The sequence below is a fragment of the Acinonyx jubatus genome, chromosome B4, assembly GCF_027475565.1.
Source record: "Acinonyx jubatus isolate Ajub_Pintada_27869175 chromosome B4, VMU_Ajub_asm_v1.0, whole genome shotgun sequence".
Taxonomy (NCBI): domain Eukaryota; kingdom Metazoa; phylum Chordata; class Mammalia; order Carnivora; family Felidae; genus Acinonyx; species Acinonyx jubatus.
In genome coordinates this window covers 49,078,835-49,093,000 of record NC_069387.1, presented here as the reverse complement: position 1 = coordinate 49,093,000, position 14,166 = coordinate 49,078,835, and the positions used below count along the sequence as shown (strand labels likewise).

At 33.8% G+C, this 14,166-nt stretch overlaps 1 protein-coding gene across 12 annotated transcripts in view; it reads left to right on the top strand.

Annotated features, from left to right (window-relative positions):
* Nucleotides 1–13,809, top strand: part of LMO3 (LIM domain only 3) — a 388,908-nt gene extending 375,099 nt beyond the window's left edge. For 11 of the 12 annotated variants that reach the window (XM_053225880.1, XM_053225879.1, XM_053225881.1 and 8 more), the window contains 2 exons: nucleotides 1,340–1,465; nucleotides 10,873–13,809. In XM_053225880.1, coding sequence (XP_053081855.1) covers nucleotides 1,340–1,465; nucleotides 10,873–10,978 — 232 coding nt within the window. In that variant the 3' untranslated portion in view covers nucleotides 10,979–13,809. Of the gene's footprint in view, nucleotides 1–1,339; nucleotides 1,466–5,236; nucleotides 8,119–10,872 lie in introns of those variants that run through there. The other variant, XM_053225882.1, reaches the window with a different exon arrangement.
* Nucleotides 13,810–14,166: the final 357 nt, after the last annotated feature.

Sequence of the window (14,166 nt, the reverse complement as noted above, 5' to 3'; positions counted from 1 at the left end):
TGCAGTTTCTACCCTCAAGGCGCTTCTGGTCTTCTAAAGACAGCCTAACAAAAACCTGAGCATAAGCATTTATTACACGTTTTTGCCAGACCCTTGAAACCATCCTCACAACTCTTTCCAACAACTGTCATTAGCCTGGTAAGAGGAAATGGTTATAAACCTGAAAATGAATATGCATGCCTTAAGCGAAGACCTGTCTTTGGAGTATTTAGGAAGTATAAGAAGAGAAACTTCAGCACACTTGTGCATAATCCTTAAATTCAATAAAATGAAAGACTAAGTTTTTTAAAGTACAGTTTTATAAATAAAATGAGTTTTCTCCATAGCACCTTTGAATTCATTAGTTTAGAACTGCTTTTAATTTGGTCTTTCCCATGAGAGCCATTATATTTTTCTCCTGTCAGCCTGATGCTGGAGAAAAAAGAAAACTGGCAGATGTGGTGTTTTTCATCTAGTTTGCTTCGTAGTTAAAAAGTGCATTAACTGTTAGGCACAGAATATTATTTATAATAACTCTTCACTGCCATTAACAACTTTAAAGAAACTTGGTTTAAATATTGCCAATGCAAATGGATAATATATTTTATTTCCTCCCATTATGAAACTATAGAGACCTTTATTTTATACTGTTTTTTAGGTCATTACAATAACTATTTTCAGGAATCTGCAGCAAATAGGATTATTTAAAATACGTTTTTTACAGACAATTCCAGTGGTTCTTTCAATATGTTCTGTTTCAACTCCTGGTTTAGTTATATGTAGTTTACAGCCTCATTTACTTTAATGTGCTACTTGAATAACATAATCATAGCTATAACTATGGTATAGGGCCATAAGGTACATGCACCTCTAATGTTTTTTGACTATTTAAATGGCTTGTTCATAAGCGTTCCTTTAATAATAATGGCAAACCTTCTAGCAGCTAGATGTCAGAATATGGTGAGTCATTCAAATGGGTTTCTTTTCCATCTAAAATGTGGATGATGTGGCATGAAAATCAAAGTTAACATTGCTTTTATATTTGCTGCATATTCGAATCGGTAGAAGATTTTTACTGTGAATACACCTCCACTGACTTGTTTTGTGTGCGGTTATGTAAGCTTCCTAACGTATTTGTCTTTTCCTTTTCTTCTCAAACAAGATGTGATTTTCATCAAGAAAGGTCAACGGAGTATGTATCAGAGAAGAATATTTATGTATCCGCCTAGGATAAAACCTACTTGTATACATCAGAAGGCATTGTGTATTGATAGCTTTATGGGGTATATTAGCACCTTCTTAGTAATGATCTCAGATCTCCCTGTAAGAGTTTGAAAAAAAAAAATGTTTATTGTTCCAGGCTCTTCGGTGTAACGGGAAACTGTGCTGCCTGTAGTAAGCTCATCCCTGCCTTTGAGATGGTGATGCGTGCCAAGGACAATGTTTACCACCTGGACTGCTTTGCATGTCAGCTTTGTAATCAGAGGTAAGCAGATTTCATTCTGGTGTCTGGAAAAATGGTAAACCTCGCTTTGCTATTATTTATTTAATAGGCGGGAATTGTATTTTTTACTTAAAGCAGTTAATCTCGGCATTTTTGTTTTCTGCAAATATTCACTTGGTGCCAGAAACAAACCGCTGGGGGAAAAGGTCTGAAAACTACCTGAAGGAAAAGCATCATCTAACAGGATGTGATAGGAAATGAAGATACCACTATAAACTTTAGTTTTCTTATTATGCATTCTTTCTTGTGTTTGTCTTTTTAAAAAGTCGGTTTAAAATATCTTTAAATTTTACTTTAAAATTTTAAAAATATCCTTAAATTTGTCTTTCTTTTTAAAAGTAAGCTTAAAATCTTTACTTTTTTGTACTGTGAGCAAACACATGTGCACTGAGGCAAATAAATATACAGGGATTTGTAGGAAGTAGTGTGTCTTCAGCTTAGTTTTCATATTTATAGTTGCCCTATCTCTTGATTTCTTATCTTGAATTTTAACCTTGTTTTAGATGTACTTTTTAAGTTACTTTAAGTCTCTTTGGGAATGAGGCCAAATATAGCTTATAATTAAATACTTATCAGCATTGGACAGGCATCATAGGAAAATGGGAAGAGTGTTGCACAACAAGTCTAGAAACCTGAATTCTAGTCTGGACTTTGCCCCTAACAAGATGTATGTCCATATATCAACCATTTGAGCTCTCTCGACCTCAGTTTTTTCTCATTTACAACATAAGGGAGCTGGATTAGTCAATCTCAGAGAATTCTTTCATCTCAAAGTATTATCACTTTATCCCATTTGTCCTTATTGAAAGCTATAACTTTTATTTCCAGTGGGAACTATACACTATTGATACCTTTTTTAAGAGAAATGCAGAGGATATTAGAATATGCAACTGCACATATCATTAAAACACATTTAAAAAATTAGCACACTTAATAGATTTTAATGAAAATAAATTCAATGTGAGTGTGAAAACACCTGGATATAGTATATAATCAGGACACATTAGTTGCATCAAGTTCTCAGTTACAGTAATTTGCCCCGCTTTACTGTTTTCACTGCAACATCTTCCTATGAATGAGGCCCTGTATATCCCAGAAAGAACCCAATGTTTACAGTGCAAACAGGATTCAAATTCTAGCCCCATCCTATATCAGCTTTGTCATCTTGAGTATGTTACTTAACCTCTGAGATTGGTTTCCACACCCTGAAAACAGAGGCACTCATATCTATCTTGCACATTTTGAAAGTTCAATGAAATTACTTATATTAAATAGCAGGAACACAAATGGTTCTAAAAAAAGTAGCTCTTGTACCTAGATATTTATAATTTACTTTTACCAAATAATATTCCATTAACTTGGTTTTTACCCAAGAGGTATATCTCAGTGATACCTCCTGCTAGATGCAGATGTTCAGAGAGGTACCCAATATACCTTGCAATATATAATTTATCCAGGAAATAATTCAAGAGGTCACCTTACAACACCTGGAGTCTTCCCAGCAAGTTTTTGGAACTAAAGCAGGTTAATTCAGTCTATGGTGACATTTAGCCAGAAAAAAATTGGCAAATATGTGCGTAAGGATATAGGTACATGAGCACAAATATCCACACATTGATACAGATACATTTACACGCATGTATACCTATATGTGTATATATCTTAAAGGTGTATTAGTAGTAAATTTAGAATACTTCTGTTTACTTCTGCTATTGATGCACTAACACATCCAGTAACAATACAGTTACCTTTATGCAATAATAACATTTACTGCTTTTCTACTTACAAAAGGTTCCATATTCATAGTAGAAATTTTGGAAAATAGAAGGAGATAAAGAATCATATTGTCCCATGTCTCACTATTCCTAAAAGAAGGTATTTTAATATTTAGATGTTGCTAGCCACATGTTTTCTTATGCATATATGACAAATGACAAATGATATGCAGCATATATTTTATAATATATCCACAGTTGAGCTGCTTAAAGGAGAAGAACAGGGAAGAATCCTAATGTTTGATATTTGGACTTTTTAAATTTAATATAGTATGCTCGTTTACTTGCCCTTAGAAATTCTTTTAAGATATTTTAAGCTTTCTTGTGTCCAGTTTTATGTATAGAGCTTCATATGTATAAATCAGTCTTCTATCATCAGACATGTAAGCTATTTCTTCACATTTTTATATCATCAATATTATCAACATAATATGGATTTTATAATCAGACAATATTCAAATCTGTGTTAGGATAAATTCACAGGAGCATAATTAATTGGACAAACTATATAACTGTTTAAAAGGCTTATGTGATATATTGTTAAAATGCTCTCTAGAAAAGTTGTACCAATTATTCTTATACCAGAAATGTAAAAGCTATGTATTCCCTTACATTCACTCTAACGTTGGGAATTATTATTTAAAAAGAAATCCTTGTCACCTTGAGTGATGAGAGATGGTGTCCCATTATAATTTTTAATTAGTATTTATTTGATTACTAGTGGCCCTTGGATAGTTCTTCTTTTAGGGAACTCCCTGTTTATGCCCTTTGTCCATTTTTCTATTAGGGCAGGCCACCCTATTTTATCCATGTTCTACACAGAAAATTAAAACATCATTCAAGTGCTAAGCCCTGCCTAAATTCTATTATGATGCAAAGTAATTGTAGGTTGTTAATGCTATTTACAAATCATATATCAATTTTATTTCACCATTGAAATAAAAAGTTGCATTCACAATTAGGTCTATCTCCTCAGTAGAACTCAGTCAAGTAAGACAAACACTCCTAAATTTTGACTCTAAAACTGTTCACATTCTTATTGCTGCAAAATACTATTCTAGTATCATTATTAAAGTACCTAATATATTTCTGTGTTCGCTTCATTTATTACATGCCATAATGGGACTGCATATCTTTAGTGCTGGTTATGCACAATTAGCACTTAGTTATTGTCTTGTCACTTCAGCCCCTACAAGACAAACTTCTTTAATGCAAGAAGTCAGCTAATCTTCATCAGTCAAGCAAAGCAGGCAAATTTTGTTACTCTGAATACAGAAGGTTTTCAATATAGGAGATTTTCTTTTTACTTTGACATTTGCTGGGGGAATCCTCTCCAATAAAGCCATATGCCACACAAGCCTATACTTTCAGGAGCCAAATCATTATTATAGCCTTGCACCTTTTCAAGTGAAACACAAAGCAAATAGGTAATTTATAGGCACTTTCCCTTAAGCAAACTTTATTGACATCTGAAATTGTGGTATTAGAAATGCTTATGAATTTTATTTAGCAGTCATTTTAGCTTAACTTTTAAATCAAAATATCATTAAGATCTAAAGCATTGCTGAATGTTTTCAAAACAGTAGTAAAAATAACTTTTCAGGATTGGTTGTTTCTTGAACATACCCATCTTTGCCCTTTTTAGAGAGGTATGGTCAAAGATGTGAATCCTGAATTAAAAATCTAATTTTTTTTCTATTTTAAGGGAAGCAGAGGAATGCTATTTTGAGCATCTTATATGATAACTTGACTCTCATTCAGAATTGGAAAATTTGGTGTAATAAGTTAATTTCTTAAAGGTGATAAAGCCCTTCCTCCTTAGACAATTCTATAAAACTAAGCGATGGTTTTATAAGAAAAGAAAAAAAACATGTTAATGAAATGGCCTCAGATATGTAGAATTGTGTAACACTAAAGAACAAAAGCACTGTGCTAGGCTCTGGAAAGAGAGGTGAATAAAATCTAGTTTCTGTCTTAGGGATATTCGGAGCTATGGCAGAGACAGGACATCAAAGAGTCACAGAAGAGTGTAATCGATGCTAAACAGATCTATACCGAGGGAAGAGAGGTCTGTCCTTCTTGAAGTCTTAGAGAAGCATCAAAGGGTTGATGTGCTGGGTTTCAAAAAAAAAAAACCTCCCTTGGACTGGGTGGAATGTAGGAATCGTGTCTGGTGGGGGTTGGGGAAGAGGAGGAAGCCAAGGAGCAGTGAGAAAAGGGTTTCCCAGACAGATGGAGCATCATGCAAGGCATGGGAGTGTGAAAGCATTTAATGTGTGCAGGAAATGAAAAGTACTCAGTGTGCTCAGAGATTACAGAGGGAGTTTGGTAGGGATATGGAGAAGTAGGGAATGGCATGCAGACCAGAAGGAGATGAACTTGTAAAGGAAGTCAATGAATGAAAGTCAAAATGAATACAAACTTAAATGCTCTATCTAAAATACCTTTGTTATCTAAAGCTATTCGGTTCTGGAATAAATCTGTCTTAACCAGTATTTACTGACCACCCACCTCAAGTGGTAGCACAATTTATGGTTGGTATTTCAAGGGATGCAAAAGAAATACAGCTCATGGCCACTTACCTCAGCACTGCAGGCCAGTTTGGAAAACTTGTTACGCATTCATAAGAAAATTTGAAATGCCAAAGTAAATGATATGCCAATAAATAAGTGCTCTGGGAAGGATCAGAATGAGTTGACATGGCCAGGGAATATTGATGGAGGGAAGGGAAACTGAAGAATTTTTAGAATTTAAATAGATGGTAAAAAGGGAGAAATAGTCCTGGCTAAAGAACGGCTTAAGCAAAGGTGAAAAGATTATCATTGGCAAATAATAATGATAGAATTCTTTTTTTTTTAAATTTTTTTAAAGTTTTTCTTTTTCTTTTTGAGAGAAAGAGAGCGATCGGGGGGAGAGGTAAAAAGAGAGGGAGACAGAATCCCAAGCAGGCTCTGTGCTGTCAGCTCAGAGCCTGATGCAGGGCTTGAACCCATGAACCATGAGATCATGACCTGAGAAAAGATCAAGAGTTGGACACTTAACCAACTGAGCCACCCAGGCACCCTTGAGAGCAGAATTCTTATATAGTGGTGATCATACACCAGACACTGTTCCGTTTCACCTGTGCTCATTCAATATTCAATATAATTAGGTACTGTTACTAGCCTCATTTTACAGATGAGGTAACTGAAGTATGGAAAATTTAAGTAACTTGCCCAAGAAAACACAGATAGAAAGTGGTAGCCTCAAAATCTGAACCCAGCCAGTCTGGTTTTAGTCCTCAGACTCAGAGCTGATATGCAGGTCCTGGACTGTTCCAAGAGGGGTATTTTATTTTCTGACTAAGCAGATATAAATGGGAATAGATAGAGTGAAGTTAAAGTAAGATAGGCTTTGAATAATTTATAGCAGGATTTGGGATGTGAGTAGTGTAAGTTGGTGCAGAAAAGATGATTAGGAATGAAGTATATGATAACAACTGGAGAGTCATTGGGAAAAGACAGTAAATGGGTGCACAGTGTATAGTGGTGAGATGATCGGTATATAATCAGCATCTCTTCCTGAAAACAAAGCACAGGATTAAAATCTCCATCTTTAGTAACTGAGGATGCCAAATAGAAAATAGAGACATTTGAAATAATGCCCCCCCCCCCGACTCTTTTTAAAGTATTGTGGAGATGGGAACTAATTATAATTGACAGCCACTAACCTCAGGGTTAAAATATGATGACTAAGTTAACATTTTCATTCTTAGAAAGGATGTTAAAAGGATGTTACAAATGGAGGCTTCTTTGCAGAGGCTTTTGATAACCTGCTTAAAACTACTCTAAGCCCCATATTTTATAAAGGTGTTTTATTAGTTATATTTATTTTCTGTACTCCTCAAATCTCTAAGACCATATGAGTTCAATTAGAGTCACTCCAAAATATCTGGAAATTAAATCTGTTATTATTAACTCCAAAACATCAAGATTAAATGGCATAGTAATATGATTGGGCATCTTTTTATTCCTTAACATACTTTTTTTTTTTTTTTAATGAAGGCAAAATTAATTGAGCTGACTATACCATAAGCAATTAGGATTAGATTACAAGGAAGATTATCAGCTTATTTTCAGGAATTTTAGCCTGACCTATTAATATACTTACAGTATCCTCTGACCATCACTGCTTCTATAATATTTTTTTCTGCCAGTGCTAAATCTCATAAGGAGCTCATAACAGTAGAAATTAGCTCTTCTTACAAAATCACAGCTATAGATTATTTTGTTAAGCATCTAACATCTGCATTGCTGTTTCTGCAATTTCTTCATGTTTATATGTGGAGCATTTTAAAGGAGTATACCAAACCTAACTGCAAAGCAGTTATAATCTGCTTTAACCATAGCTTTCAAAATGTTTTAAGTTATATGGGGAAGTGTGACATTTCTTACCCATGTTCTGTTTTGTCTTGACCTTTAAGTATAAATTGAAATGCACACAAGATGTACTTTGTCCAGTTGACAACATTAGTAACAAAATATTTTAGATAGGAATACTTTAGATAAACCCCATTTATGTTACCAATATCTCATTGAATGGTAGGCAGACGTTTTTTAAAGTTATACAAAGGAATATTAACAATACAAAAAACCTGTATTAACTTTCTGGGCTAATGCTTTATTGCCTCCATGTGTTGAGCCCAAAGAGATCAGAACCCCTTTCCTTCCTCTATCATACACATTATAGCTATCGAGCCTTGAGCAGATTTTTTTTAATTCTTGGAGGAAGCCTTAGGTTTTTCATCTGAAAAAGGCAATAATAATATTTACTTTCTCAGTTGAACATAAATAAATGTAATCATGTATATACATGCTTAGCACTAGCACATGGTAAGCACTTTATATATATATATATATATATAGGAGGTGGCTATAATAATTATCTACACTCCAAACATCGAGGTGAAGCTTTACATACTTCATTTGTACTATTTAACACAAACTTATAAAAGATACATTTATATTAAAGATAGGAAAGGGGCACCTGGGTGGCTTAGTCAGTTGAGCATCCGGCTTCAGCTCAGGTCATAATCTCGCGGTCCGTGGATTCGAGCCCTACATCAGGCTCTGTGCTGACAGCTTGGTGCCTGGAGCCTGCTTCGGATTCTGTGTCTCCCTCTCTCTCTTTCTGCCCCTTCCCTGCTCTCACTTGGTCTCTCTCTCTCTCTCTGTCTCTCTCAAAAATAAACATTAAAAAAAAATTTTTAAATATAAGAAAAAATGACGTTTCATCTTCAATATCATAAGCGGAAGGTTGGGATTTGAACCCTATTCATTACAATATGCCACTTTGCCTCTCATATACTTCTTAATTTAACATCCCTACAATCCAGTGATGTAGCTGTTTTATATTACCTACACAGAACTGACTCCAAGAAAATATGAAATGTACCCTATAAGTTGCACTGGGTAGGTGATAGCATCAGGGCTCAGGACTAGATCCCCAGGCTCTTGGTTCAATGCTTTTCTTATTATAATTACCCTGAATTTATTAATCTATAAACAAAAATTATTAAATTTCAATACTTCTGAAGGTAAGAATGACATATCTTTAGATGACAAAAAAAAAGTTTTTATTTGGGATGCCCAGCTGACTCAGTCGGTAGAGCATGTGACTCTTGTGAGTTCAAGCCCCAAGTTAGACATAGAACTTAATTTTAAAAAACATGTTTTTTTGTTTTTTTTTTTTTGATGGTGAATAGAATTGGGGGGCTTGTTAGAAAATTAAAGCAGAATTTTAGACAATATGGAGTTGAAAGAGTATTTCCAATTCAGTTGGTTTTTAGAGAAAAAAAAAGAATTCAGTAATATCAGCTAGAACACAAGAGCATTTGTTGAATTTATTTATTTTTATGTGCTCTTTTATTATTAGTTTATTAGTTCAAATTAATTTCAACAGTAATATATATTGAAAGTTTTGAACAGTAATCGGGTATATCCTACATGCTATTTAATGTAATCTCACAGAAAAGATAAGTATCTAATTTGGCTAATTCTGTCCAACAAAAGAAATATGTCCTTTTATTCAACATATCTTAATGATTAGGATAATCATTACGAGTCTACAAAAACTCGTTTCTTCAAACAGCACTTTTTAAGCACAATATTTAAAGGTTATAGTTTGCAACTGATAGAAAAGAAGATATACTTAAGGTTCAAACTCGAATGTTCATTGTATCCAATAGCCTTGGCCACAAACTCCAGGATTTCAAGATCAGTGCTTAGTCTGTACTTTCAATCAACATCATCAGCAGGCAGTAATCCTGGGGGAAAAAAAAAGTAAATTCCACAAATAAACAGACCAATCTTCCTTTAAGAGGAAAGCTAATTCTTTTCAATCTACTTTTTTTATTACACTATTTTCCCCTCTATCTACTTAGCTAGAATAAGGATAAATTTCCAAAGCTACCCAGTTGGAAAATAAATAGGTTCACTGTTTGTCTAGCATTCCAATCTTTGCAAATGTAAATCAGTCCAACTGCTCCTCATTTAAACCTTCAACTTCACAAAACATTAAAGGGTTGCTTTCACTACACAATTTAATCTATCCACTAAGATTTCTGCTTGAACATCATTCGAAATTGACTATCTGATAAAGAGAGACCACTATCAAAGGTCAGTGGGGTCAACTTGTATAATTACAAGTAGTTTTACTGGGTCAACTCTACTAGACACTGCTGTTTGAAGGTTAAATTGTTACAATTAAAAATATATACAGATCTCCCCAGAGTTACTTTATTGTTAAATGTACTGGAAACAGCACAAGCATTTATTTCTGACCTTAATTGTGTCCAAAGTGTCACCACTGGGAAATTATACAAAAACAGCACTTATTAAAAACATTACAATCTTGCACATTAAACAATGCTTTATAGAATAAAATACATAATTAGCTACTGGAAACTAGTTTATTTATCACATCAATATTAAGAAGTTCATTCAGGTTACTCCCTTTGGTTTAATTGGAAGTGCTCTAAGCAATGACATTTAATATTTCATAGTTGGTGAACTTGCCACAAACAAAAGAATATGGCCCAGCATCAGAGTCTGATGCTAAAACAACTTTTACTTCAGAACAATCACTTCCAAATTACTAGAATTTAATCACATTTTAATAACAGAGTAGAGGGAAGCTTTAAAATGGGCTGCTTTCTAATTGTTTGATACATTTTAATGCCTTTTACCTTTTCTTAATAAAGTGAATAAATGGCCAGTGATGAAATCTTCCATAATCACTCCAGTGAAATATTATCATTCTTTTTTTATTTTAATGACTGTAAATATAGATCATTTTTTTTTCTTTCCAAAGTGGCAATAAAAATCACCTCTGCCGCCCAAGGTATTTTCCTCATTTTTCCTTTGCTTTTTATATATAAATGTAGGATTTCAAATTTTGTATGTAATGTTTCATTAAATGACTGACATGGTTTAGTTTCGACAATAAAGGCAATTTTCTAAACCAAGCTTTCAAATTCAGGGAATTACTGTGTGAAATTATTATTGGGGAAAGAAATCTTCAAATCTATGGATCTGAAATTATCTTAACGCATTTTATTTTTTAAAATATTTTCAGATTTTGTGTTGGAGACAAATTTTTCCTAAAGAATAACATGATCCTTTGCCAGACGGACTACGAGGAAGGTTTAATGAAAGAAGGTTATGCCCCCCAGGTTCGCTGATCTATCAACATCACCCCATTAAGAATACAAAGCACTACATTCTTTTATCTTTTTTGCTCCACGTGTATATAAGAATTGACACAGGAACCTACTGAATAGCGTAGATATAGGAAAGCAGGATGGTTATATGGAATAAAAGGCGGACTGCATCTGTATGTAGTGAAATTGCCCCAGTTCAGAGTTGAATGTTTATTATTAAAGAAAAAAGTAATGTACATATTGCTGGATTTTTTTGCTTGCTATTCGTTTTTGTGTCACTTGGCATGAGATGTTTATTTTCGACTATTGTATATAATGTATTGTAATATTTGAAGCACAAATGTAATACAGTTTTATTGTGTTACCATTTGTGTTCTGTTTGCTTCTTTGTATTGTTGCATTTAGTACAATCAGTGTTTAAACTTACTGTATATTTATGCTTTCTGTATCTACCAGCTATTTTAAATGAGCTGTAACTTTCTAGTAAAGAATTGAAGAGCAAATCTCTCACTAATGATACACATATAGATAAAGCAAGTCTATCAACATTAAAATACTAAAAAAAAAAGACACCCACAAAGCATTTTAGCAACATCCAATATTATTGCCACTATGATTTAGAGTCTATCAGTGTTCTCATTATAACCCCCTATTTTCAGGGGGTTAAAGATCAGCTTTAAAAAATGCATAAAAATTTCATCTTAAAGCACTTTCATTTTATACCAACGTGAAAAGTGCCATTTTTAGAATAACTTTAAAGCTTAGCAGTTATCCTTTTAATATACTTTTTTTTTTTTTTTTTTTTTTGCTGTGCTCTTTATCTACACAATGGCCAATGGCTTTGTTTTATTTATTTTTTTTCAGCCATTTACCCCTTATGTAAACTAGTGCCTTTGGGTATCATATAACATTTTTCCAAAGGGTTACTTTAAAAAAAGTGTTACACCACTATTGTGAGATAATTTTAAAATGATAAATTTCTTGTACAAATTTTGCCCAGATTTCTCCATAAGAGCTAAGGGTTTAATAACTTTATGGCTTGATAAATTTCTGGCACTGAAAGAATTTGAGTGCAAACCTACTGAAACCATGAGAATGCACATCGAAGTTATGATGATATTTGAGAAGGTTACTTTTGATCAGAGCAACATAGCGCTCACAGAATTTTCTAGAAGAAAAGAAACAAAGGGATTGTTAAAAAGCTGAGGACTGGTGATTATATATTTTCCTGCATTTACCTGACACTTATTTTAATGTTCAAACATGAAGACTTTAAAAGTTTGATGTGTCTTACTCATGCTTTTCTTTAAGTAGTTACCGGCTCAGAATATATCACACTTAAGGCTGAAATCTGCCATTCCATTTTTCAAAGGTGAAAAATTATTCCCTTACCAACATGATAGCTGATAAAGAAGAAAGCTTTCTAGAAACAAATTATGGAGACTGATTATTTAAATTACAATTAAGGGAATAAAAATAAGACTATGATCCCTTCTCCTGGGTTGCTGACACTTTGCTACTTTGCTTCTGCTCCCTGGAATAGAACAACTTTTCAGCAAACCGAATTCCACACAGGCACAGTGAAGCATATTTTTATTAGAGCAAATTTAGTGCTATGGATTTTCTTTTTTCTCTACTTTTTTCTTAATCACTTGTATAGGAAACAATATTTCCCAGTGTTATTTGCATACATATTTTGTCCTGCCAATATATGCATTGCCAATGAAAATTAAATGTGATACCTGGATTCTTGGTTTGGGGCCAAAATATTAAACTGAAAATAATGCTGGTGTGGATTTTAGTTGTTTAAAAAAAAAACAAAGCTTTATTATGAACCTGCATGTGAATCTGGTTATTGCCTCTCATTTTTAAGAAAATGGTTCTGTGAAAAGTGAATGATATGTATTTTTACAAATACTTCATGGTTAAGAGTGTTCAAGTCACATGTCCCCCAGATGTGAGATATACTGAAAAAAAAAAAAGAATTGCAGAAATCGCTATTTGGGGCCCACAGAATAACTATTATTTTAGCCTTAGAGCCTTACATTTGTTTCATAAGACTTGCATAGCCAAAACCACAATCAAAATCAAACAAATGGGGGGGGGAGGGGCAGAGGGATATGTGAAAAGTGGTTTTCTTAAGCAGCCCTGCTAGTCCCCATTAAGAGGTGTCTGAAATTCATGTGGATGTAAAATTTTAATTGCCAGTATCTTTTTCAAATGATCTTTTTTAGATTTAAATGGTTTTGCATATGTTTATCAATATGTTAAAATACTTGTAAATTGGGAACAAACTTCTCTAAGCTTCAGGAAGCTGTTCAGTTATCCTTGCCACCCAAAGACCAAACAAGTTTTTATTGCCTTTTCTTTTCCTAAATCTTTCGGGAATTAATTCTTATGCTTTTTACTACAAACAAAATTATTCACCTGGATTAAAGATTAAGGCCTTAATCTCTTTAGATTATCTTTAATCTCCACGAAATTGTGAAACCAGACAGAAATGGGTCATTTTATAGCTAATTGCCCATAAATAGTAGCATTTTTGACCTGAAGTACTAAGCTAATTGTCTTGACTACGCAAAGTCCCTGAATTGTTGTCAACTCACCTCTTTGTGTTGTGTGGCCTTGATGTCACTTAGCTCATCATCCGGCGCCTCCAGTAGGACACCTCCAAAGGAGCTTTGATTTCTCAAGCAAGCTCCCTTCCTAACCTGCGTCTCCCAGCGGCTGCCTGCGATGAAGGACCAGGCACCTCCACTCCACCAGAGTGCTGGCTGAGTTTAAAAGCTGACCTGTGTTTGTAATTTCACTTTCATCTTGCTTAATAAATATCTGCTGGATTCTTTCATTCACTTTTTTTTTAATATTTGGATTTATGTTTTTAATAAAAGGGGTCTTATACTATTTGATTGCACTTAATTGGCAAAAGCCAAGATACTATCTAGAAAGCAGACGTGGAGTCCATGAAAAAAGAATAAAGTGTGTAAGCACATTTACTTTCAAAAGGTAAATCATAACCTAAAGCATAGACAAAGTACCTCAGATGCTTTCTCCAAATGTTGTATTTAGGATCTCTGAGCTAGGTAGTTTATTGCTATTTACTTTTGTGGGGAAAATAAAACTTAAAAATGAAGGTAGCAATTGCTGGGTGTAATTTGGTACATTTATGCAAACTTCAAGTGATCTTCCTGAAAGCCATGGTGTTGCTG